The sequence below is a fragment of the Neofelis nebulosa genome, chromosome 1, assembly GCF_028018385.1.
Source record: "Neofelis nebulosa isolate mNeoNeb1 chromosome 1, mNeoNeb1.pri, whole genome shotgun sequence".
NCBI classification, from domain to species: domain Eukaryota; kingdom Metazoa; phylum Chordata; class Mammalia; order Carnivora; family Felidae; genus Neofelis; species Neofelis nebulosa.
The window spans coordinates 110,861,288-110,886,820 of NC_080782.1; the positions used below are offsets into that span (position 1 = coordinate 110,861,288).

General features: G+C 38.0%; 1 protein-coding gene across 6 annotated transcripts in view; it reads right to left on the reverse strand.

Annotated features, from left to right (window-relative positions):
• Nucleotides 1-3,355: 3,355 nt before the first annotated feature.
• ZSWIM6 (zinc finger SWIM-type containing 6) overlaps nucleotides 3,356-25,533 on the reverse strand; it is a 196,132-nt gene continuing 173,954 nt past the window's right edge. For all 6 annotated transcript variants that reach the window (XM_058731648.1, XM_058731683.1, XM_058731674.1 and 3 more), the window contains 9 exons: nucleotides 24,761-24,937; nucleotides 24,339-24,485; nucleotides 19,822-19,968; nucleotides 18,003-18,263; nucleotides 14,059-14,194; nucleotides 10,524-10,681; nucleotides 9,719-9,882; nucleotides 7,913-7,994; nucleotides 3,356-6,105 (listed from right to left, as the gene is read on the reverse strand). In XM_058731648.1, the coding sequence (XP_058587631.1) occupies nucleotides 5,243-6,105; nucleotides 7,913-7,994; nucleotides 9,719-9,882; nucleotides 10,524-10,681; nucleotides 14,059-14,194; nucleotides 18,003-18,263; nucleotides 19,822-19,968; nucleotides 24,339-24,485; nucleotides 24,761-24,937 (2,135 nt within the window). In that variant the 3' untranslated portion in view covers nucleotides 3,356-5,242. The remainder of the gene's footprint in view (nucleotides 6,106-7,912; nucleotides 7,995-9,718; nucleotides 9,883-10,523; nucleotides 10,682-14,058; nucleotides 14,195-18,002; nucleotides 18,264-19,821; nucleotides 19,969-24,338; nucleotides 24,486-24,760; nucleotides 24,938-25,533) is intronic.

A 25,533-nucleotide genomic window follows, 5' to 3' on the forward strand; every position in this document is an offset into this window, starting at 1 on the left:
ATGCCCCTCCCCCACTTGCACTTTGTCTATCTTTTTCTCAAAGTAAATATGCATTTAAAAAATTGTGTTGTTAAAAATAACCCTATTTGTCAATATCACTTCTGGGTATAAAGACACAAGAATTTAAAGCAGAGTATCAACGGGCTTTTGCATATCTACATTATAGCAACACTATATACCATAGCCAAGAGATGGAAGCTACCCAAATAATCTACACTGATGGATAAAAACAAAATGTCACACATACATATAATGGACTACCACGCAGCTTAAAAAAGGAAAATGCTAACTCACACTTCTGTGGTCAATTAATCTATGACAAAAAAGGCATATACTATGGGGTAAAGAGAGGCTTTTCAATAAATGGTGTTGAGGAAAATTGGACAGCTACATCCAAAAGAATCAAACTGGACCACTTTCTTACCTCATACACAAAAATAAACTCAAAAGAGATTTAAAAACCTAAATGTAAGACCTGAACCCATAAAAACTCCTAAAAGAAAACACTGGCAGTAATCTCTTAGATATTAGCCACAGCAACATAGGTCTAGGTTATGGATAGGTCTCAGGCAATGGAAACAAAAGCAAAAATAAACAACTGAGACCATACCAAAATAAAAGCTTTTGCACAGCAAAGGGGACCATCAACAAAACAAAAAGGCAATCTACTGAATGAGAATATCTGCAAATGACATATATGATAAGGGACAACTCTAAAATATATAATATCCAAACTTACACAACTCAACACCAAAAATACAATCTGATTAAAAAATGGACAGAGGGGGCGCCTGGGTGGCTCAGTCGGTTGAGCGCCGACTTCGGCTCAGGTCACGATCTCGCGGTCCGTGAGTTCGAGCCCCGCATCGGGCCCCTGTGCTGACAGCTCAGAGCCCGGAGCCTGTTTCAGATTCTGTGTCTCCCTCTCTGTGACCCTCCCCCATTCATGCTCTGTCTCTCTCTGTCTCAAAAATAAATAAACGTTAAAAAAAACTAAAAAAAATAAAAAAATAAAAATAAATAATAAAAAAATAAAAATAAAAAAATAAAAAATGGACAGAGGACCTGAACAGACATCTTCCAGAAAAGACGTAAGAATGGCTAACATACACATGAAAAGATGCTCAAAATCACTAAATTATGAGGGAAATGCCAATGAAAACCACAATGAGAGATCACCTCACACCAGTCAGAACAGCTAGTATCAAAAAGATAAGAAATAAACGCTGGTCATGATATAGAGAAAAAGGAACCATCGTGCACTGTTATTGGGAGATATACTGTGAAAAACAGTACACAGGCTCCTCAACTAATTAAAAATACAAGTCCTGGGGCACCTGGGTGGCTTAGTTGGTTAAGTGTCCCACTTCAGCCCAGGTCATGATCTCACAGTTCGTGAGTTCGAGCCCCATGTCAGGATCAGTGTTGACAGCTCGGAGCCTGGAGCTTGCTTCAGTTTCTGTGCCTCCCTCTCTCTCTGCCCCTTCTCCCGCTGGCACTCTCTCTCTCAAAAATAAATAAACATTAAATATATATATATATAATGTTTATATATATATATATTTAATGTTTATATATATATATATATAATGTTTATATATATATATATATATATATATATATATATATTTCTTAAAAAATACAAATCATGTACGATCCCGTAATTCTACTACTGAGTATTTACCCAAAGAAAACGAAAACACTAATTCGAAAAGATACAAGCATCTCTATGTTTATTGTAACATTACTCAGAATAGCCAAGATATGAAAGCAATCCAACTGTTCACTGATGGATGAATGGATAAAGATGTGGTACATATATGCAAAGGAATATTACTCAACCATAAAAACGAAGGAGATCTTGCCATTTACGAAAACATGGATGAATCTAGAGGGTATTACGCTAAGCGAAATAAATCAGAGAGACAATTACCACATGATTGCACTTATATGTGTAATTTATTTTTTTTAATTTTTTAAAATTTAATTTTAGAAAGAGAGGGAGGGGGCAGAGAGAGAGAGAGAGAGAGAGAGAGAGAGAGAGAGAAAGGGGAGAATCCTAAGCAGGCTCCACGCTCAGCACGGAGCCTCACAGGCAGCTCAAATCCACGACCCCAGGACCATGACTCAAGCTGAAATGGAGTCAGACGCTCAACTGACTGAACCATTCAGGCACCCCACTTATATGTGGAATTTAAAATCAAACAAACTCATAAATACAGAGAACAAACAGTGGGGGTGGGGGCAAAATAGGTGAAGGGGATTAAGAGCTACAAACTTCCAGTTATAAAATAAGTCACAGAGATAAAAGTACAACACAGGGAATAGAGTCACTAATGTTATAACAAAATTGTGTGAGGACAGATGATAACTACATTTATCATTGAGTATGTATAGAATTGTTGAAATGCTATGTTGTACACCTGAAACTAATATAACATTATATGCCAACTATAATTCAATAATAAATAGTTTTTAAAAAGGAAGAAAATCCCGTCACATGTTACCACATGGATGGATCTGGAGTATGCTATACTACAGAAATAAGTGAAATAAGCAAAACACAAAGAACAAATACTGTATAATTGCACTTACATGAAGTTTCTAAAGTAATCAAGTTCACAGAAAGTAGAATGGTGGTTATACAGGGTCTGGGGGAAGGGAGAAAAAGGGCTGCTGTTGTTTAATGGATACAAAATTGTTTAATGGGTATAAAATTTAGTCTGTAAGATGAGGAAGGTCTAGAGATAATGCACAACAACGTCAATAGACTAACACTACCAAAATGTACACTTTAAAAAAAATGATTAACATGGTATATTTGTGATGTGGTTTTACCACAGACACACACACACACACACACACACACACACACACACACACACACAAAATCCAACTGCACCATTTTGCTATAATCTCTGAGGGAGATGAGGTGGGACGAATGTTTATGTTGCATATGCAGCATTCACTCCCTATAATGCAATTTCCTTTTAAACCACACACACAGAAAACCTCTCACAAACTCAGCATTTATTAAATATAGCAAATCCTGAACATATTATAGTTTATTAATTAGGGAGAATGACCAAACGTACAGACTGAGGAAAAATCAGCTATTCTGTCTCATATTTTATCTTTGTAATTATATGATTCATGTCAGTCTTCTCCACTAAGTAGACAGTAAGCTCCAGTGTGCAATTTTGTTCACCACCGTATCTCCAGGGCCCAGAAAATAGTACAGAAATATTTACTGGATGAATGAACATAGTATTAAACACTTGGAGATGTGGTAATATCCAGGTCTATAATCACCAAATTCAAGCGTAATACGAGATATACCATAAAGGAGGCAGAATCAACTTTCAAAAAACTAATTTTAATCAAAACAAAAATTGTTGATCATTAACAAGTTTATAAAACAGTGATTTAGTTACATAAATAAATTGATATCAGTGTATCAAATCTTAATTACTTTCAACTTCATGAGCATGTTTACATGGGTGATGAAGTACAACCTTTTTTTTTTCTTTTTACCTATTATAATAAATAAAATGGAGCGCATGAAATAGTTCTTCTAAACAAAAATACCTACAAACATACCTCTAGCATGTTCTCTAATGAAGGGAACAGGAGACACTGGACAACTTTTGCACCAAAACATAAAAATTGCTTTAAAAAGCACAAGGTTACAGAACCATCAGCTAAAGTAAAGACACTATACTGTAACCAAAGTTGGTATTTAATAATATAATGAACAGTTTGGTAGTTAGATCTCCAGTTTGGTTATTTTAAAGCATTAAGACAAGGCAAGATAGAAGGCTGCTTTTGTTTTGAGTAATTCTAGAGAAAATAAAATATATTTAAAAAAAAAAAAAGAAAGAAAACTGAAAAGTAGAACAGTCATACCTACACAACTTTCTGTCCTGCACAAAGTCAAAATACCTATGCAGAATAGATATATAATATATATAATGTTATTTGTGCACAAAGGTTAGCTTATTATTAGCTCACTGCAAAGGCGTTGTATCATATGTCAATTGTTTTGGAAAACATTTTGCGTTTCGTGTCAAAAGGATATTTCTTTTAAGTTTCCTAGGCTAGGAGGCACGAACCCCAGTTCCGGCATACTGTGTATTCTTAATGCTAAGGCTTGCTGCTCTGGCTGTGTATTTTGTTGTCCCTCTTTATTCTAGTGCCTGTTACAAGCATGTGTGGTGTAGTGGTTGTTGGTGGTGGTGTGTTTGTGTCTGGTGTCTGTGTGTATACATATATATATGTATACATAAACTGTATAAATATATATACATATATCATTTCTCCCAATAGATCGCAGTCCAACCATGCAATCCAAAAGGTGGCTCTGCATAGATGCCCAGCATGAAGTTCACCGCCTGAGCCAACCCTGAAGCAAGGCGCACTCTTTTAGTCCTTCTGATAGGTTTTCTCTCAGTTTTTTTGTTTTTGTTTAAAACCAAGCTACTGCAGCTTCAAGTATTTTGCATTACATAGAATATTTTTTATAAATTAGTTCATGTTATATTTTCAATATTCAGACATATACTATAATATATATACAGTACAATAAATGCTCTCATTCTTTTTTTAATTTTTTTTTTGATAAATCCCTGAGAATGTATGTTGACAGTCGCTAAGTTTCCACATGCACAAGCATTGTGTGCCATGCTTCCGGACGAACAGCACTGCAAAGCCACGTGGGTCAGCCTTTTAACTATTAGTATTTCATTTTGTTGGTTTGTTTAAATATGCTGAAAATGTAAAGATGAGTTACAAAGGAGTAAAGCTGAATCCATTCGAGGTACTTATCACAGGATGGAGGTGTTCTGTTTGGTTTTTAAAGCCATTTCAATTATTTTTTTTTTTTTTTGAGGCTGTGAACGTATACAGAAAACAGGAGAGCTATGTGGACTTTCGCCACTTGACAACATATACTCAGTGTAAACCAAACCTTTTTAACCTCTCTCTCATACAAAACCAAAAGAAAAAAAATAAAAATTATAATAAAATAAAAGGAAAGGAAAAAAAAGTAAGAAAAAGGGAAAAAAATTAAAAAACACACAAACTTTCACAACATGACAATTTAGTCTGCAAACGCAATATAACTGTACACATATAATACCGGTGTGGCTCTGTTCTTTAAGTTAAAAAGGGTACAAAGGCAGGCTCAAGTAAAAACAAACCATCCCTCCCTTCCCACCCCCCACCCCCATTCATACAAGTTCTATCAACCAAACCTCTCCCGAACCAACATCATCAGTTTCTTTTTGCCTTTGTAGATTTGTTTCAGGTTGTCGATAAACTGTGTAAACTGAATGTGTCCATCGTGCGCCATTAAGAAGGTCTCTCGGGCCTTGCTGAGGAACTCTATAAACTCACTATAGTGCCGAGGACTGATGTGCGTGAGTCTTGAGTGCGTCGTGTTGATGTAGGCCCCAATTGTGGCATCCAAGAGCTGCCTCAAGGGGGCTTTGTCCAGTGACATGAGCTTACCAGAGTTCCTCCTTCCGTGAAGTCCCACCATGCCAGGAGTGGTCAGAGTGCATCTGCGCAAAATGTCTGACAGTACCGTTGCACACTTGACACTCTTGACCACCAGAGGTATTATAGCTGCAAGCTCATTTTTACCAAGGGAGTGGCTGAGCGCACAGGCCCACAAAACGTCATTAATGGCAGGGTGTGTATCCTGATTGTAGCTCAGGTTGAGATGGGTCATGGCCAGGGTGGCCAGCTTGTAGGCCCTCATGGGGTACCCACGGTGCTCCATGTACCGTGCTATCGTAAAGAGCTGGGTGTAGCTCATGCCAGTCGTAGCAGCGTCTAGAACAATTTGGTACGCCGTCTCAAAAGCTATGTGATCCTTTTCGCACAGGGTCAGCGCGGAGAGGGCACAGTTCTGAGGGTCCTTCATGGCACACTGCAATGCAAGTGTCCGGGCACTGCTGGCCAGCTTTTCCTGCTGGTGGCAGTCCAGATGGAGGCGAACGATGGTGCTGTTGGACATCACGGTGGTTGCAACTATACTTGTGGCCTCAGTGGGAGTAAAGAGCGTAAACCAGCTCTGCATGATGCTGTCCAGGGCATAGACACCTTCAAGGAACACAGAGAAGCCCTATTACTGACGAGGAGGCTGCACAGAGGTCTTGCCTTATTTCCACCTAACAATCAACGTTTACATGGTTAACCATCACAGGACGTGAGCTAGGCCACGAAATCCTGGAAGGTAACGTGCCCGGGCGCAACCTTTTAGAATAAGGTTATGACAGATTATTATTCAGTGAAATACCTAAAAGAAACATGAATTTCCCATAATAAACTTCTTCGGTAGCTGGTATGTGCACTGCACTGCTTGCCATTTCAGAAAATGGCTTATTGCTAATGAGTTCTAGTTCACTGGGGCCTCCTGTCAGTTATCCACCACAGAATCTGAGTCAGAAAAAAATTACCACTCTCACCAAAAGAGAAAGTTTTTATGGAGGATGTGTGTTTGTATATAGTTTAAAGTACACACAATACAAAATGATTAAGACACACAAAGAAGCAGAAAAATATGATCCGTCATCAAGAGAAAAAAGTCAACAGAAGCAGACCTACAGGTGACTCAGATGTTGGAATGTCTGACAAGATCTTTATAACATAACCATTTTAAGGGCAGAGACCCAATGTGGCTGAGCCATAAGAAAATCTTAACTGCGAGTGATCTGAAGACAAGGTACTAAAACTCAAAAGAGAATTAGGTATGTGCCTTGGTGCAGGGGTACAGAAGTTGTATTAGCAGTTCTCCAACCGGTATTACTTTTGTAATGCTGCACTAAAGCATCACCTCAACAATCTAATGATACAATTTTTATACTGAGACCAATTTCCTTTTTTCCAAAGTAACAAACCATTAAGATTAATAAAAGAAAAAACCAAGAAGAATGATTTTACAGTATCTAAAAACTCAGGTGGCAGTGTCCTCTCAGCAAGAGGGGTATATACCCTTTTCTGATGCATACAGGAAAACAATTTAACCAACACTCATTTAAAGCAGCCACCATTTTGTTTGTTGACATTCCTACTGGAAATCTAATTTTCTTTAGTACTGATTTACCACAACAGAGGAGAAACAGTTGGTTGATGGTCTCACAAATTGCAGATTATGGGCAACCAGGAAGATCTTCTTATAGGTTTCACATACCCAAAAGCTCACCTAACCCACACTGTCATTTATCTGTTGGATATGATGACATATGCCCTCAGATGATAAAGGAAAATCTCAGCACACCTAGATAACTTTATATTATTTTAATTAAAATGGATCTAACCACTAACCCACAGTCTCAAGTTAGTTTCAAATGTGGTTTCCAACCTACCAAGGATTCACTCTGCAACTCTTTAATATAAAACTATAAACCTGATAATGATCTCACAGTTCATGAATTCCAGCCCCACATCGGGCTGTGCTGGCAGCATGGAACCTGCTTGGGATTCTCTCTCTCTCTCTCTCTCTCTCTCTCTCTCTCTCTCTGCCCTTCCCCTGCTCACTCTTTAGCTCGCTCAAAATAAATACAAATTAAAACTTAAAGAAACAACCATAGGCCTGATTATCACAAAAAGTTACTAAAAGCACCTTAAGAATGACAGAAATGAACAAAAGTATTTACTCAGTGACTTATTCAATTTTAAACAGGAGTATGAAGCCTCACAAATGTGATAGTTGAGAAGAGGAACAGTACAACTAAAGGCTGAAGGCAGGGGTTGGAGAAAAGGAAGACCCTGTGGGTTGCTAGAAGGAACAAGGAGCCTTCGAGAAATCCAGGTAAAAGAGGGAAAACATTCTTGTATTTATAAATGATGAGTTAAATCCAACCAGGAGGCACTGGGGAAAGTTTCTCCTTCTCCAGAGTTTACCTACCCACTTCAGTAGCACACGTCACCAGCCACCTCACCATCTCCCGCCGTCGCCAATTTAAGGTGGACAGTGTCATTCGCATAACCTATAAACACAGGATAACAAAATATTTCAGAAGATTACCCTAAGTCAATGGAAAAAGGAAATAATTCATCCCAAGGTATAAACTACTAGGAGTATTCCCTATGACCAGGAGGATGGAGAGCCATATTTAGAGCAAAGTTCTGCACATCAATTTAGATTCGACCATGGCTTCCCTAGCTGGCCTTGACCTTGCCTAGGAAGCAGGGGGCCCACATTCTACACCAAATCGGCTGACTGACCAGATGCGGCATCCTGGGCCAGTTGCTCAATTATCACTTTTCTCATGTGCAAAACCAGAGCAGTGGACTGCAGGATTAAGCACAGTCCATGCCCTCACCTCCTCCACAGCTTTAACATATTCTCTGATTCTAGATTTCTGAGGCTCTTCATGAACTAATTCTGACTAGGACCTCTCAGTGGACAAACAGGTATTTTAAAATAATCATTTTAGTTACTCCTTCAAAATCTGGTTGTTCTTTTTTCTGGTGATCAAGAAGATATGCCTAGGTCTATGGAAAGAAATCATTTTTTGGCATCATTAGTCATCTGATTTTGTTTTTTACTTTCTAATAAGATCCTAAAATAAGTTGATCCACCACTTCCTACTTCCCCCACCCTTTAAGATTTAGAACATCTGGGGAATGACATGCCTAAAGCCTTAGAAAGGTATTGTGGGATTTCTTCTTGGGTCCTAGAAAGAACAAGGCAGGGGTTAAGTTCTAAGTGATCTGCCAGATTTATCCAAAAAAACCTGCCAGAATTCCAAATAACCAGAAAGCTTGTGTTAATGGTACTTTCTGCATCATTCCGTAAAGAGGCAAATGATAACAAAAATAAGCCACAGAGCACAAATTTATTTTTAAAAAGAAACTTCTAAAATGTGATTTTATAGCAGCAATCCTCTCTACCCTCTACGTGGACACTACTATATAGGGTGAGTACATTTTCCTGTAATCTAAGTCTTTAAACTTTATTAACTATCATGAGGAGACTCCGTAACTAAAAATCTACATTAATCATCTGATCAGGACATTCTATTCCCCATACTTAAGGTAATTATGTAATAATTTCTTTCAATGCTTTTAATGGTATATATGGTATATATTTTAATGGAGAGATTTCCTGAGACAGATCAAAGTTTAAGCTTTTCAGTTCCTGGTTTATATAGGAATTTTTTTTAGAAACTATAAGGAAGCAAACATCCAATTGTATGACTAAGAAAGCCTGCCGGAATACTGGAACTGGACCCTGGCCCAATCATTCCTCCTTTACCTAATTTTCTCAAGGTTATAAAAAGGAGCTAGAACTGCCCATCTATAATGAAAATGCAAACATCAATAAAAATTCATACTTCCTCTAAAAATTTAACCCCACAACTGATTCTTTATTATACACGATAGTTCTATTTAAGTCTCTTACTAGCAACAATCTCCTCTATTCATTAAAGGACAAACAGCGGTGTTAAGGCCATAATTCAGAAAATGACCTTTGTTATTGAAGGACACATACAGGGTTTCTAAAAGTATAGTCCCTGCACCTCAGGCAGCAGTCTGGTTCAGCTGGCAATGAGCATAGCTCTGAAATACAGTGCTCTTCTAAAGTCTAACCATTTTGTGCATTGAAGAGTCATTTGCCTGCACTAAAATATCCAAACAGAAACAACCCTAAGATGATGCCTTTATTTAGCAGTTCGTGGTGCCCCAGGAAAGACCACCAGTCATGTACCTGCAGGCCCAGCTCCAGAGACACTTTCAAAAGAGTGATGTCTGGCAAACTGTCCATGAGAGTTGCTATTTTAAATGCATCTTGGGCAAGCTTGAAGATGTGGGATGAGGAGTGAATGTTTTTCTGGATGGATTCTAATACTGTTTCCAGCCTCCGAACGTCGCCTGCAACGAACATGGGAAAACCAAACCAAAGCAAAACAAAACAAACAAAACAAATCATACAACCACATACATATACACACACACACAAGAGGGAGGGAAAAAAGGAAACAAAACAAAACATAAAGCACAAGTTAATTTACCTGAAATGTTCACATATGGCACAGATGTCACTACAACTAAGTGTTCCAGAGTTACATGCCTATGAATCTCCGCTTCACAAAGATACACGGAGACACATCCTCGGTAACAAAGGCACATATTAACCAGAATGAACATGAGATAGTAAAAAACCCTCCTTAGTTCCTACTTACATATTTTTGGTGAATATTTCAGGGAGAAAAAAAAATATGTCACCTAACATTTTAATCTGCTTCTGAACCTGAACCACATTTACATGGCATGACACTAAACCTACATTTACATGGCATGACACTAAACCTAAACTCTGTCAGCACCGAGTTTAATGATGCAATTAAAAGAGGAAAACGTCAGGTTCAAGTGAGTAGCACTTGTTTTACCTTATAAGCTAATGTCCTTACAACCAGACATTAGCACCACTACTGAGAACTGGATGGAAAACATGACCCTTTAAATAAAAAAGGCAAACTATTTAATCATGATGTCTCAGGACAATCCAATACCTTTGGCTGCAGTTAGCATGGTGGATGCCAGCTCACACTGCTGGGATTCTATGTGGCTTAGAGTGAACCAACGAGGATATCGGTTGGGAACAACTGACGCAATATGGTGTGGGCGGGTGAGGTCTCCAGTTGGAGCAGTAGATTCCAATACTAGTAACCTGTAATGAGAAGACAAGGCAGTTGGCTCCCAGTTATTCCTGGTCCATCACCTTGGCCACAGGGTCTGGTCAGAAAGCAGATGAATGGGTAGATGCTGGGAGAAACTGCTCAGGTCCTTGGTGCAAGAAGAGCTGGTACAGCTACACTTTGCTATCTGGATGCCAAAGTCACCTTGTTAATTGCTCATGACCCAAACTTAAGAGATTTCTTTTCCTTAGCATCATTCAAAAAATTGCAATTATCAAGGAAATTAAGATATATAGCAACGAAGAGATCTGAAACACAAGGCTCGATGTTTACCTACTTTAAAATTTTTGAATCTTATCACTCGTTAAAAAAGTAAAAATCAACAGAAACTGATAGTCAGGTGAACGTTTAAGACTGAGCTTGCAACGGTCAGGGATCAGTGGATAGCTGAAATGGATAAGTTAACTCATTAAAACACAACATAAGAGGGGAAGTTAGACAAAAAATAAACTCATGCTTCCTGCAGAATTAGTTCCTTATTACTTCAGGAATTTGTAGTTAGACTATGTTCTATCAATCCTATCAGAGATGATGAATGCAAATGATCCAAGTATTTGTCCTTTGACAGTCTTGCATAAATTCAGTGAGATCTCTAATTTCAATCAATCTATGTTTGACTGAGGATATGTTGACAAATAAAGAACAATTATTGGAAAACAAAGAACGTGCTTAGCAATCTCTTCCAGATAGAAGTACCAAAGAGATAAGCAGAGTAGCTACAACTGCAATTATTCCTTTACAATCATCAAAACGCTGACCTTAATTCAGGTATACCAGTGTTAGGGACTATGGAATAAGAGCTGAAGACCAAAGGGTGTGAGGCTGGCCTTGGGGCCTCACCCAAGAGCAGTCACTGCTCTGCTAAGCCAAATGCCTTACTTTCATTTCCTTTTATCTAGGGACAAAGAGATGTGAGCATTAAAGAGTGGCAAGGTAAGCTATTAAGTAAGAAGAATTTTGGTGGAGTTCCTATTTAACTTTTCAAAAAACCTAGAATGCCCCTGTGTTCACAGGCAGATCTTTCCAGAGTTGCTGTAGAGGAAACTGGTCAATATGCTAAAAGGATGAGAAAATGAGTGCTAAAAACACCCTTTTCCCGCTCTCCCACCCTTCTCTCACTTCCACAAGGACAAAGAAGCAAGTAAGCTACAGGTCTCTTTTCTTTCCTGTTGCCCTGGCTGCCTTGAGAGGCTCTAGTAGGTCACACTACCTCCCTTCCACAGCAGTCTTTTAGCAGGACTAGTGGCAAGTAGAAGAAAAGGTTGGAAAACAATCCCCCAGGGTCCTACTAATACCCCCCATAAACAAACTGCCTTGGCAGCAACCAAGGACAAACATCAGTGAGTTTCTGAGTGTTACAAAGCAAGCCTTTCTACCTGAAAGATACCTCCCCATAAGCTAGAATCACAGAGAAACCTTTTATTTTACCCCTCAACTTTACAGTGGTCCTAGCAATCATATAACATTAGCATTCTTCCCTTTCAAACAGGAGCAAAATTCTTAAGATTTATGGGAGCATAGAGCTAAGCATCTGTCTTCGTCTGACAACTTCTATTTCAGCTCCAAAAATGGGAATAAAAACTTACAAAACTGTGCCCTAAAATAGACCAAGGGGTATAAAGTAATTTGGTGGGGGGGATTTCTGCTTATGTTAGTTATTAATTGATCTGGGGACATTTTAAAAATTAGATAAGAGAGAACTCAACAAGGTTTCTCTGACAGGTTAAACAGATTTCATGGCGCCAAGGAAAGAATACCAAGTTAAAAGACGTCAGACTCAATACACATGGGCACACAGGTAGGTACACGCACACACACACACACACACACACATGCACACTCACTGCATAAAAATAGAGGCCTCCTGAAAGATGTAAGCTGCCCTCACAGGCAAGAATTTCTTTCGAATCCACTACAATGTTTGCGGACACAGAAACTTTGATGAAAAGATTCTATGGGACCAAACTACTCCCCAGCACCTCAAACTCTTAGGTGTGTGTGTACATGGTCTGTCTTTCTTTGGTGACTATAACTAAGTCTAATCTGCACTTTAAGACAGGAATGTTTTAATTATTTAAAAAAGGAAAAATCTCATATTTTAAGAAAAGGAGATACGCCTTTCAGGTCCTTAACGTTTAATAGGCAACAGTTAAGATTAAAAAATATAATCTTGAATTCATTAAAAAATATTCACCTAGACAAATTCATGGTAAAAAATATTTGATGAACAGCCTTTATTTATTTATTTTTTTTCCAACGTTTTTTATTTATTTTTTTGGGACAGAGAGAGACAGAGCATGAACGGGGAGGGGCAGAGAGAGAGGGAGACACAGAAGCGGAAACAGGCTCCAGGCTCCGAGCCATCAGCCCAGAGCCTGACGCGGGGCTCGAACTCACGGACCGCGAGATCGTGACCTGGCTGAAGTCGGACGCTTAACCGACTGCGCCACCCAGGCGCCCCAAACAGCCTTTAAAAAGTAAAGTGAAGGGGCACCTGAGCGACTCAGCCAGTCGAGCATCCGACTCTTGATTTTGGCTTGGTTCATGATTCCAGGGTCGTGGAATCCAGCCCTGTGCTGGGCTCCGTGCTGAGTGTGGAGTCTGCTTGGGATTCTCTCTCTCTCCCTTTGCCCCTCCACCCCCGTTACCCCTCTTGTGCACTCTCTCTAAAAAAATTTTTAAAAATAAATAAAAAGGAAAGTGAAAATAGGAAGGTCAGTGGCAGAGAACAACATAATCTAATTATCATTCATGAAAGGGAGGGCTGGGGAGGAGACGGAAGTAGTCAGACTGAGGAGAGCAGGTCCTGGAAAATGCCTAATAGTGCTGCCTTCAACCCTAGCCACCAGGCCTCATCCTCCCTTAAGCTCTTAACAAAGGGGTTTCAGCGATACTACGGCCTTCCTGTGCTATTGATGCAGCAGGTGTGAAGGGCTCCCTCAGTTATTACATTGAGTCAAGTATACTTAATATTTACCACTGTTTCAAAATCTAATATTTTCAAAACAATTAACTAATTAGGAAGGTTTCAACTGTTGCTCCCTTGTGATTAAACTTGGCCTAAAATTGTTCTTTAATTCCCAAATTCTAGCTTCAAGAAAAGTAAGAAAAAGCCACCACGAGCACAAGTATGATAGCAGTCTAGGAGACAATTCTTCCTTTACTGTAAAATAAAAAGCCAAACAAACCAACAAACAAACCACCACTACAATCCAAGAAGCATAAATAGTTTCTTTAGCTTTTCTGTTGCCTACAAGAGATATGAATGAATGAGAAGTCAGTTAACAGCCATTTTTTTCCCAGTGGGGAATTTGGATTGCCTCTGCCCGACTGGGCTGTGAATACGTACCGCATTGCTCTCAGTGCAATTTTGTATGCCAATTCAGCATCATGAGGTAGGAGAGAGGTGAAGAGATACTTGGCAAATGTGTGCATTGGAACGCTCTCCCGATGGATTATTTCGCCTAAACCACTATATGGTCCGGCTGTGGGAAGAGAGCATACACATTTTACATTCCTAAAAAAGGAACTAAGACTTCTTGTAAAGTATATTTTTAAAAATTTTTATGTAACGTTATGACATATACAAGCTATTCTAGTTAAGAATGTAACCAAAGTGACATAGTAGAAAGAAATACAATTCTTAGTCAAAAATGATTCCACAGGGTGTAGTATCCAGTATCCAATCACTTCAGGAACAGTCCCCAACTAACTGTACCATAGCGAAAATGAGAATCACAGAACTAAGGGGCAGAGCTTTTTCATATTATAACTGCTTCAGAGAAAGAAACCCTCTGAAGCATAAAATCTCACTGAATTCAAGAGACATCCTTTCTCACTGTGTGACATCTGAGCATCTAGATTTGCAAACGCACAGACGACTGTGCAGCTTAACTGTGGAACCTGCCCCCGGCCCCCATCAGTCTTGTGGGCACGGACAAGTCAGGTTTCCAGAAAAGAGTGCTTCGCCTCAAGGGAGGACTCTTAAACCACAAATCCCAATGCAAAGACTTTAAACACAGTTGCTTCTAATAAGCAGAAATAGGTATTAATTCTCGGAAAGTGATTAATAATAAAAGAATAGTTAGTAACCCGTTTGATACTCACCACAGGCAAAAGAAAAAAAAAATTAAAGTAACTGGAAATCTACTACTTTGAGGGCTCCAAAAGACCAATTTCAAAAGTAAAATTACATTTAAGCTGTCAAAACTCATTTCTTGGTAGGTTATGACAGGCATGGTGACAGAACTAACTTCCCTTGTGAGCTCTTTGAACGCTGCCCTAAGAAAGGCAATACCAAATTTTAAAATAAATTTTGAAAGGAAACCACAGTGGTTAGTTCAACTACTTTCCACTTAGGTACTTTGAGGTTTAGTTACTGTAAAGTGTTTAATAAATTAGTTTCCATGTCACCTTTGGGTAACATTTGTTTAATGATTTCTAGAATTATGAACCATGACACTACTGCTCAAAGGACATAATACATTTGTTTTCCATGAGAAAAATCAGTCTGGCGAAGAGTTTAGAATGCAAGAAATGTCAGTTCAGAAGAAATGGTGTGAAGAGTTGGAATTGGGCACTGAGTAGGAGCATGATACATTACAGATAATTTTAATAGAGATTATTTTAACATTTCTGTATTTTTTGGTTAGTATTTTTGAACTGTTCATTATTTAAGGACTTTGAAAATCGTATTCTCATAAAAATTTGTTTTTTTACCTAGGCAAACTAAAATCCACCCTAGAGTTCTAATTTTACCAAATCCATGACCTTTCTTTTACTTTTAAGACATTTAAAAATATTCTGCAAAAGTTGATATAGCATTACAGTTCTGCCTTTAGTTTAAATAATGAGGCCAAACTATTTAAATTATTATTATGGACTGAAAGTTTATATTCCCCACCCCAATTCATATGCAGAAGCCCCAACTCCCAAGGTGACTATACTTGGACAGAAGGCCTTTACAGAGGTAATGAAGGTTAAATGGGTTCATAGGGTATGGCCCTGATCCAATAGGATTAGTGTCCTTATAAGAACAGATATCAAAGAGTTCTCTTTCTCTTTCTACCCTTCTGCTTGTGAGAGCACAAGAAGACAGACATATACAAGACAGGAAGAGAGGGCTCACCAGAAATTTAATTATCGAGCACTTTGGCCCTGGACTTCTCAGCCTCCAGAATTGTGTGAAATTTCTATTGCTTAAGCCACCCACTCTGCAGTATTTTGCTATGGCAGCCTGGGAAGACTAAGACACTAACTCTACTTAAGGCCTAGTTATAGCAAACTTGTAGACTATCTATTTTCTTCATTTCTCCTCCATTTCCTTTCAATGTTTCCCTTAAATCATCAAGTTACCTTTTTGTGCTATGCAAAACAGGCCAGGATGCATGATCAACACTTCTTGTTATGATACCTCCCAACAAGAAAAACATTCAGCCGATTATTCAGAATTATTTGTAGATGAATAATCAGTGTAATCCCTGAACTCCCAGAAGTGCTTTACCATTACGTCAATTGGTCCAATGTGCCAATATTGCATTGTGGTCAAAAGCGATTAACACGCAGCAACAATACAGGGTTACTACTGTTTCTTTTTCAGAAAAAGTTAGCATCTTTTATTTCAGAATAGTTAGTGTCTGCTAACTACTATGCTCCTGAAATTTACAAAGTAACTGTAAGAAGAACTGATGCCCCAGTGCAGTCAACTCAGTCATGGAGTGCTTATTTTCAGGAGTTTACAGAAATGGTTCCTTGGCTTCCCCTTAGACTGCTTCCCGTCCTGCACTACCCATTCTTTACAGTCCTAGCAGGATCAGGAAAGTAAAGGAAGCTGTGATGAATCAACAGCATTCCTTATCAGGCACAGTTCTTAAAAAAAAAAAATGTTTAAACAGGGAGGGATGCACTAATCAAAAGCTAAGAAAAAATTTTAAAATGTTCATGAGTAATGAACATGGAGACATTTAAAAAGGCAAATGATAAACAGGTATAAGACACTATCAACTCTATAAAAAGCACACATTCTCTTCCTGTCCTTCAGTATAATGGAAATCAAAACTCAGTTACTAAGAGCCAATAACAACATAAAAGTTTGTGGCTAATGGTACTGCTTGTATCAAAAGGAATTAAACAGGAGGGAACTAAAACAAAACAGTAATAAAAGAATGAAGATCACCTGAAATTTGCCAAGATAGGCTTTTTTTAATCTTTAGAAGAAAAAAAAAGTTAAGGAGAGTGCTTCAAAAAATTACTATCAAGAATTTTACCAAAATTACTCTTGTTATTAAGAACATTTTCCCTTTAAAATACACTCATAAAACACACAAATGTATGATACTGTAATATATTTGATAAAGGTTTTTCTTTCAAAGAGATCTTTAGCTTTGGACAAATAAAAGGCAGTGAAATGTTATTTTCTCTAAACCCTGTCCCTGTATGCAACAGTTCTAAATATATGATGAGAACACCACACTTTACTCATCTATCAATCACAGACAATCCCACAATAATAATACCCATGTACTTAAGATATAGAAGCAACTTTACCCAGTAGGCATCACAGAAATTTGCATAAAAGATTAGGCTAGTATACAAATTACACTTACTCTTTTCCAGAAAAAAAACCAAACAAACAAAAAAAACTTTTTAAAAATAATGCCAGCCAAAATTTCTTAAGCCACTTGACTCTTGACCTTATAAAAAGAAGAGAATTAAGACTTTGCCTTAGAGAGTCCATGAAACTTTGAACTTGGTGAATCTACGCTTAATGAATTCTCTGAAAGAATTAGCGAGTGGTAATTCATTCCTGGAGCCTCCAAGTCCTTTGCTAACACATGCAAAACGACATACTCAAAGCCCAGATGTCATGTAAAAGCCAAAATAATAATTCAGAGGAATGCCGATGAATTTCCATTTCATTATTTAAGTGATCAAGCAAATAGGTACATGGCTACCAGCAAGAACTCGCAAAATATCAAATTTAACATTTATCTCAGTAACAACATAGACTAAATAGTGACAGTCCTTTTCAAGGTTTGTGGCATTAAAAGGGGCTCATTTCTAACAGGCTATCTCACATCACCACTTATATCAAATGATACACAAGTGAACATCAGTACTTTTTGATTAAGTGATATTATTTTTTGGATAGTAAACATTCCTGTGACATTCAGTGGCCATACCAATCAGAATAACTACCATACTGAATGCATAAAAACAGTATTCCCAACATAAGAAAGCTTAGTGCCTCAATCAAATTGGCAGAATAAGCGGAAAACTTCTTTATCACACTACCTTCTAATAGGAAGACTGCTTGCTTGCGAAAAATTTTCACCAGTGTGTCATCCAATTCAATTTCCTGAAGCTTGGAAATGAGCTGCTCCTCATTCCGGCAAACCTTCTCTTGTGTGTACAGCCCATCAGGCATGATACGCTGCTGTCCCAGCCCTATCAAGGCGACTTCCACAGCTAGTGTTAAATAGGATTCCCCCTCTTCTAAGAATTTGTGTGCAGGGAGATGCTGGTATTCCAGAGACTTGCACTGTCCCGTATTCTCTGTAAAATGCCACAAAAGAAAGCAGAGTTCAGATACTACTTTTGCAGGTACCAATAGGTATAAATATTTATTTTACCCAGGACCATTAAATGAATCGTTGACTTTATTCCAAGAAAAATAGAAAATACGTTTCTTACGTTAAAGTGCGTAGTTTTCTAGATCTTTTAAAAAATGACCATGAATGACTAGATATGTATGTTTTAAGGGACAGAATATTACAAATATTTTCCTTCCACTGAAAATGAATCACCAAAAAACCCTACAAATCTAAGAAGAGATCTTAAGAATACTAAAGTGTAAAAAAAACCCAAAAAAACAAAAACAAAAAAACAAAAAAAACCTTTACTTAAACAAGAGTAAACTTATATGACTGCCATAGTTACCAACTCTTTAAAGCCCGGCATTAAAAAAGAAGTTGTTTCCAAAGTGTTATCACAATATTGGAATTTAATGAAGAAATTAGAGAACACAACATACTAACCAATTTCAAGGTCCTTTCTGCTATCAAAGAGTCATCAGTTATCAAGAGGAATGATTCTTTGAGCATTCTCTTATCTCTGCTGAAGCACTTCTATGAGAAATTTTAACCAACTTCAACCATCAGACTCCCAAGGAAAATGAATTCAGAGTCATAGCTTTCACCGTCCTGACAGAGTCTGGGGCACCCATAATCCATGAAGGCAAACACCACAGGGGAAATTGTGGAGGGACAACATTATTAATCCTCTGTGTTCACCCATTCATGAGAGCAGAAAAAGGACAGTACTCCCTCCCTGCCACACCTCTGTCCACAGCCCACAGGCAGTTATTTTAACACTGATTCTTAAGTTTCAAGAGGCCAGAGAGAAATCTCAAAACATGCTTTAAAGGAATGTGTGATGTAGGGGAGCCTGGGTGGCTCAGTTGGGTAAGTGTCTGACTTCGGCTCATGTCACGATCTTATGGTCTGAGAGTTCAAGCCCCGCGTGGGCTCTCTTGCTGTCAGCACAGAGCCCACTTGGGATCCTCTGTCTGTCTGTCTCCCTCTCTCTCTCTCTCTGCCCCCTCCCCCACTTGCCCTCTGTCTCAAAATAAATAAATGAACTTAATAAAATAAAATAATGTGTGATGTAAAACACTTTTAGTGACATTAGATAATCCTCTTAAAGTATACTACAACCCATTTAAGTCACAAGTAACTTCTAAGGCAAAAACAAATTTAAAAAGTAACCAAATTTCTAGTTCCCAATGCTAGGATATACATTTTTATCTTAAATCTTAACGCTGGAAAATAGTCATAAATGCAGATAAATTCTTAGATGCAGAATCACTAGCCAGAAGAAAATAAGTATTTCTAAGGTTCTTTAACACATGCGCCCAACTGTGGATTCGAAGATTTTTCTCAGCGTGTTAAGTTTTCCATAAAACCATGGGAATGCCCATTTCCTTGCTCCCTTGTTAACCGAAAGTACTACTAACTGTACAGATTCACAAAACCAACTGTGACAAGAAACACTGACCAATGCCACTCAAGGTTTAGGGGAAAAAAAGCATAGGAGACAATGCCAACAGTGTTACCTGTAAAATCGGAGAACCCAGAGAAGCTTTCATCATCAATTCGGCAAGCTTCCATAAGGCTGCTAAAAAGAGTGCCCACAGGGTCCAGGGGGTGTCCAACCCAGCCCTCCAGATTGGTTATCAAGGTGAGGCTTTTATGGGGTAGCTCTGTATAAGAAAAGAAAATTGAGGGATGGAGACAAGTAGAGGAAGAGATGCTTTTAATAGTGGCATCCTAACAAATTAGTCCTGAATTCCACTGGCAATTCTTCTTTAATTAAAAAAACGATCGTACACATAATCCCCAACATGTGAACAATTTGGTGTTCTCAAAGTTTATCTGTAAATCCATATAAATGGTGCCAACTTTCAAGGACAGGCCTGTGTGCCCAAGGTACTGGGTTAACATTACCACTTATACTATTAAATTATGTTATATGAGGAAAAATGAGTTACAAATTTTTACCGAGAAGTGAGGAACAACTCCCCTTACTTCCCCAAGAGTGGCATTAGAGAAGACTAAGAAGTCTCCCTGGAATTATACTGGATAACTATATTAAGAAGATACATCAAAGTCAATGTTCACTGGGTCACCTACACGGGAGACTAGATGGCAGTGGTAACCTGGGTCCGACTTGGGACTTCTCTATGGGTATCATTTAATTACTACCGTAGCACCTATGAAAGTCCTCATTATCATGGATCTGTAAGCCATTAAAGAGACGATCTTTGCCACAAAGGGGAACTACAGCAGAAGATAACATAATTTAGATGAAACATATCCTTTGCATTTTTTCAACAGAATGGTAGCACTTTCAAGTTCTTATGTTAAATTACAGTCCTGAGAAAAAAGCTGCGAATATTCTAAGATATGTTCTTTGTTGTAAAATATGCAATATTTTACATCCAAGTGTTTACTAAAGTAATAAATAAGAGTAGCTCCTTCTTAAAGGAAAATATATTGAAATCTATATACAAGATAAAATATCCAAGAAAAAAGCTGACTTTTTGTAAATAACTGAAGAACCATTTCATGGATCCAACAGTCCTTTAAAAGTCTTCTGGTTTTAGACCATCAACTATCAGTACATAAAAAATAAACCATGGCTTGGCACAATATATGAAAATTTATAGAAGTTGAGTCTTATATTCCTTGGAGGGGTCTTTCCCTTTAGTTTCTGTCACTGTCTTTCATATACATAATCAGTATGAAAAAAGAAAGAGGAGTTTACTCTTGGAACAACAAAATATATATGTTTTATGGGGGGGGTGATATATGGTGAAAGGAGGTGTGGTACTTACACAAATAAATCTATTATCAAGTGATGGAAACGACATAACATTTTATAAAGTATTTCCTCTTATTTCTTTCCACACAAACATTAGTGAAAAAAGAGAAAAGAAAAGAGAGAAATAAACAAAAAAAGGAGTGTCATTTTTTTTTTTCAAAATCAAGAAGCAAAGTGAAGTAAGTCAGACAGAGAAAGACAAATACTGTATGATCTCACTTATAAGTGGAATCTAAAAAAAACCCCCAAGCTTCTAGATACAGAGAAAAGACTGTTAGTTGCTAGAGGCAGGGGTGGGTGTGGGTGAAATGGGTGAATGGGGCCAAAAGGTGCAAATTTCCGTTTATAAAATGAACAAGTCATAGTGATATAATGTGCAGCAGGACAACTACAGTTAATAATACTGTACTGCAGGGGCACCTGGGTGGCTCAGTCAGTTAAGCCTCCGACTCTTGATTTCAGGGTTCCTGAGTTCTAGCCCTGAGTGAGGCTCTGCGCTGACAGTGCTGAGCCTGCTTGGGAACCTCTATCTCCATCTCTCTCTGCCCTTCCCCTGCTCATTTTCTCTCAAAAATAAATAAATAAACATTTAAAAATGTATTAATAATACTGTACTGCATATGTGAAAGTAAATCTTAAAAATTCTCATCATAAAAAAATTTTGTCAGGGTGCGTGGGTGGCTCAGTCGGTTAAGCATCCAACTTCAGCTCAGGTCATGATCTCATGGCTCGTTAGTTCGAGCCCTAAGTCAGGCTCTGTGCTGATAGCTCAGAGCCTGGAGCCTGCTTTGGATTCTGTGTCTCCCTCTCTCTCTGCCCCTTACTCACTCACACTATATTTCTCTCCTTCAAAAATAAATATAAATGAAATGAAATGTGATCATTTCAAAATACATAAATATCGAATCATTATGTTGTACACCTGAACTAATTTGTTCTATGTGAATTATACCTCAATTAACAACAAAAAGCTGACATATTATGCCAAACGGTATTGAAAATGTACAAGGTGTATATATATATATATATATATATATATATATATATATATACTAATCTTGATCACATAACAAATAGCTGTCATGGCAGTTTGGAATTGTAACAGCTGTGGAAAACCTATTCTTTTAATATGAACCAATAAAAAAGTAGAAAAGATATAGGTATAGAAATGCAATCACAGTAATAATTAAGAATAGTCTGAAATAAGTTATCATTGCTCACAAGATAAAAGAGAAATGGGTCTAAGAATAGTCTCAAAGACAAATTAAAGGAGTCTAACTTAACATATATTCTAATTTACCTATACAAACTAACATTTTTTACACTTTCCGTTTCTTAGATAATGCAACATTTTAAAAATCTTTATTTTTTATTTTTAGAGAGAAAGAGAGTATATGAGTGGGGGAGAGGAGCAGAGAGAGAAAGAGAGAGAATCCTAAGCAGGCTCCATGCTCAGCATGGAGTCCGGTGCAGGGCTGGATCCCACAACGACCTGGGATCATGTCCTGAGCCAAAATCAAGAGATGGACGCTTAACCGACTAAGCCATCAAGATGCCCCAGATATTGCAACACTCTTATTAAATGAGTTAAAACATTTTTTTAAGATGGTTTATTGAGAGAGAGAGAGAGAGAGAGAGAGAGAGAGAGAGAGAGAGATTGATTGATTCCTAGGCAGGCTCCATGCTGTCAGCACAGAACCCGATGTGGAGATCATGACCTGAACTGAACAGATCATGACCTAAAACGAAATCAAGAGTTGAACGCTTAACCAACTGAGCCATCCATGTGGCCCTAAAAACAACATTTCTAAGAAAAGTTTATGATTTTTTTAATCTGATAATCATCATGACCTAGCTTTATTTCTGCAGTACAAAAAGTGCCTCACTTCTCTTAGCTTGAGTATTATTATCCTTTATACTTTTCAGAAGTAGCTATAGACTGTGGCTACTTTTGGCTATAGATTGTGTTTACGGGAAGAGGGATTTCAGGAAAATTTTTTAAAAATCTAAATAGTATGTTTTGTAAACACATCTGGTAACCACTTATGTTATGAAGAACATGAAGAAATGAACAAAATAATGATAGCCAGGGATATTACCTTCCAATTTCATTTGAGCTCCCCTTTCTTTGGTTACAATTTTAACTCTGAAATTTTCTTTCATCATATAAATAATAATGTTAATTAATATCTGTAATAATTCTGATATAGAGGGTATTAAAAGTTACAACAAATACTCATTCCAACTTTCAGCCTATTACAACAACTTGTGATAAATTTTAGCTGTATCCTTGGTGTGTGTATAATCATAGAAGGATTAAAAACAAAAACATAACTCAAAAAAAACCCCTAGCAACTAAAAGTATTTGTCTGAATAAGAAATAAAACTCCACAGTGAAAAAACAAACCTAATCAAAGCAACATAAAAAAATTTATAACCTATGGAAGGAACAAGAAGTGCATTAATTAATCAGAAAAAGCATATGTATTTCTTTTTCTGATCAGGGCCTTCTGAGTATAACTCTCTGAAATTACTGTTACTCAGCAGTACTTATTTAAAAGATTAATAGTAAATTAAGATAAAGAGAAGTTAAATGTGTCCTGTCAGTTGGCAGCTCATCAGATGTTATTTACAGAATTTGAAAAATCAAATCTGATCACTTTAAACAAATACCATGTCCCGACACAAAAACTGTTACAGCTAAGAAGTTTTAAAGTACTTACATATTATGCCAGGCTCTGTTTTAAGAGCTTTGTAGCAATTAACTTATTTAATTTTCTCAACAACTCTAATAAATAGATCCTCTACTGAGCTCCATCCACAGATGAGGAATCTACTGCCTAAGGTCTCCTAGCTGGGACCCAATGCTAGGATTCAAACATGGACAGTGTGCCCCCAGACCCCTTACTGTTAGAATTAGAATGCACTTTCACAAAATAAGCTATTGGCTCACTGGCATTTTTGATAATTCAGACACACTAAATAACTACTTGAACAACAACAAAATTATCCCCTTAAAAAAATTAACTAACCTAAGAAATGTTTTTAAAAATCCTATTTCTTACAACATTTAACCAAGACAAAACGTGCCTCAAATTTCTCACAGATCAGCTATTACGTATTCCAAATGAGTGGTGAGTAAAGCCATCTCCTAATTTCAAAAGCCATCTCTCCCCAAAAGATGACAAAATCCAGTGATGTCATCACCAAGAATCCCATTCCATTGGAAACAAACTCCTTCACATTCACCTTTTTTCTGAGTCCGGAACATTTCCAACTGTTTCTGTTGCTGTCTTCTTAACGTGTTAACAATAGCTATTGCTAGTCTCAGGGCTTCTCTGGGGTACCCATGAGAACGTAATGCGTCCACTCTTGCACAAGCTGTAGGAACATGTTCTAAAACAGAAAGTTAAGGGGACAAAGTTGTCATCGTCAGATATATGTACAAAAATAGCATGAAAATAGTATGATGTTTTTCCCCCAAATACTATTAAAAAGACGTAAGAAGCCATTTCTGAACTTGGATTTGAATGCAAAACTCAGCTCCTCCTGCCAAGCATTCATCCGTCTCCCATTGAATCCCTCAACTCTCCACCTCCCACTCCAATAATGCTATAGAAACGAAACAAAGAAGTAAGTCATGGAAATGTCTTTCCGGTTTGGCCACTTACCATGCCAGAGGGGCCACCCTCGGGAGTCAAAGAGGGAGTTTTCAGTGTCGTCATGGTAACAGTAGTTGGTGTATAGGTCACTGCTGATAATGTGCTGCAAGTGGCTATCCTGCCAGTGGAGATCGCATGCCTCGATGGCTCGGGTGAACACTGTCCGATGTGGCCTGTTCGATGAATCTGTTTTTTCCACAATTCAGAAAGCCGTGTCAGCTATTATTCACATGTGAATAAATCAGTCATACCATTCTGTGGCCAGATGTTCATGAACACACCCACACACACTGTCCTGCACCCCCTAAGCAGAAAGATGAAGGGTGAATACTCTCGTGTCCTAAGTACTAGGAGGCAAGTCAGCCCAAAGAGCCACCATCCACTCACTTGTTTTATCAAACACAAACACTCTGCAGCCATCAAAGCTAAGGTTAAAGGCATCCTGCAAAAAGAAGGGTCAAGTCTAGTTTCCATGCCAAATACACTCAAAGGAGGCACTCGGCACAAAAGTCACATGAAAACTCACTGCTCCCCACTTCTGAGGTGCTGTGGTGGGCTGCCCTGATGGGATCAACAGCTCTCACAAACACTATGCAAGAGATGTGACACCAGCCATGGAACCTTTCAGGAAGATGCAATCAGCCTTTAAAAGATATGCATAAGGGTTGTGCTTTTGGTTGTATTTTTTAACTATATTGTGCGGTTTTGCACAATTAAAACTATTATGCTTCTTGGGATATAATGCTTAAATGCCACTTTATATCCCAAAGGGCATAAATGCA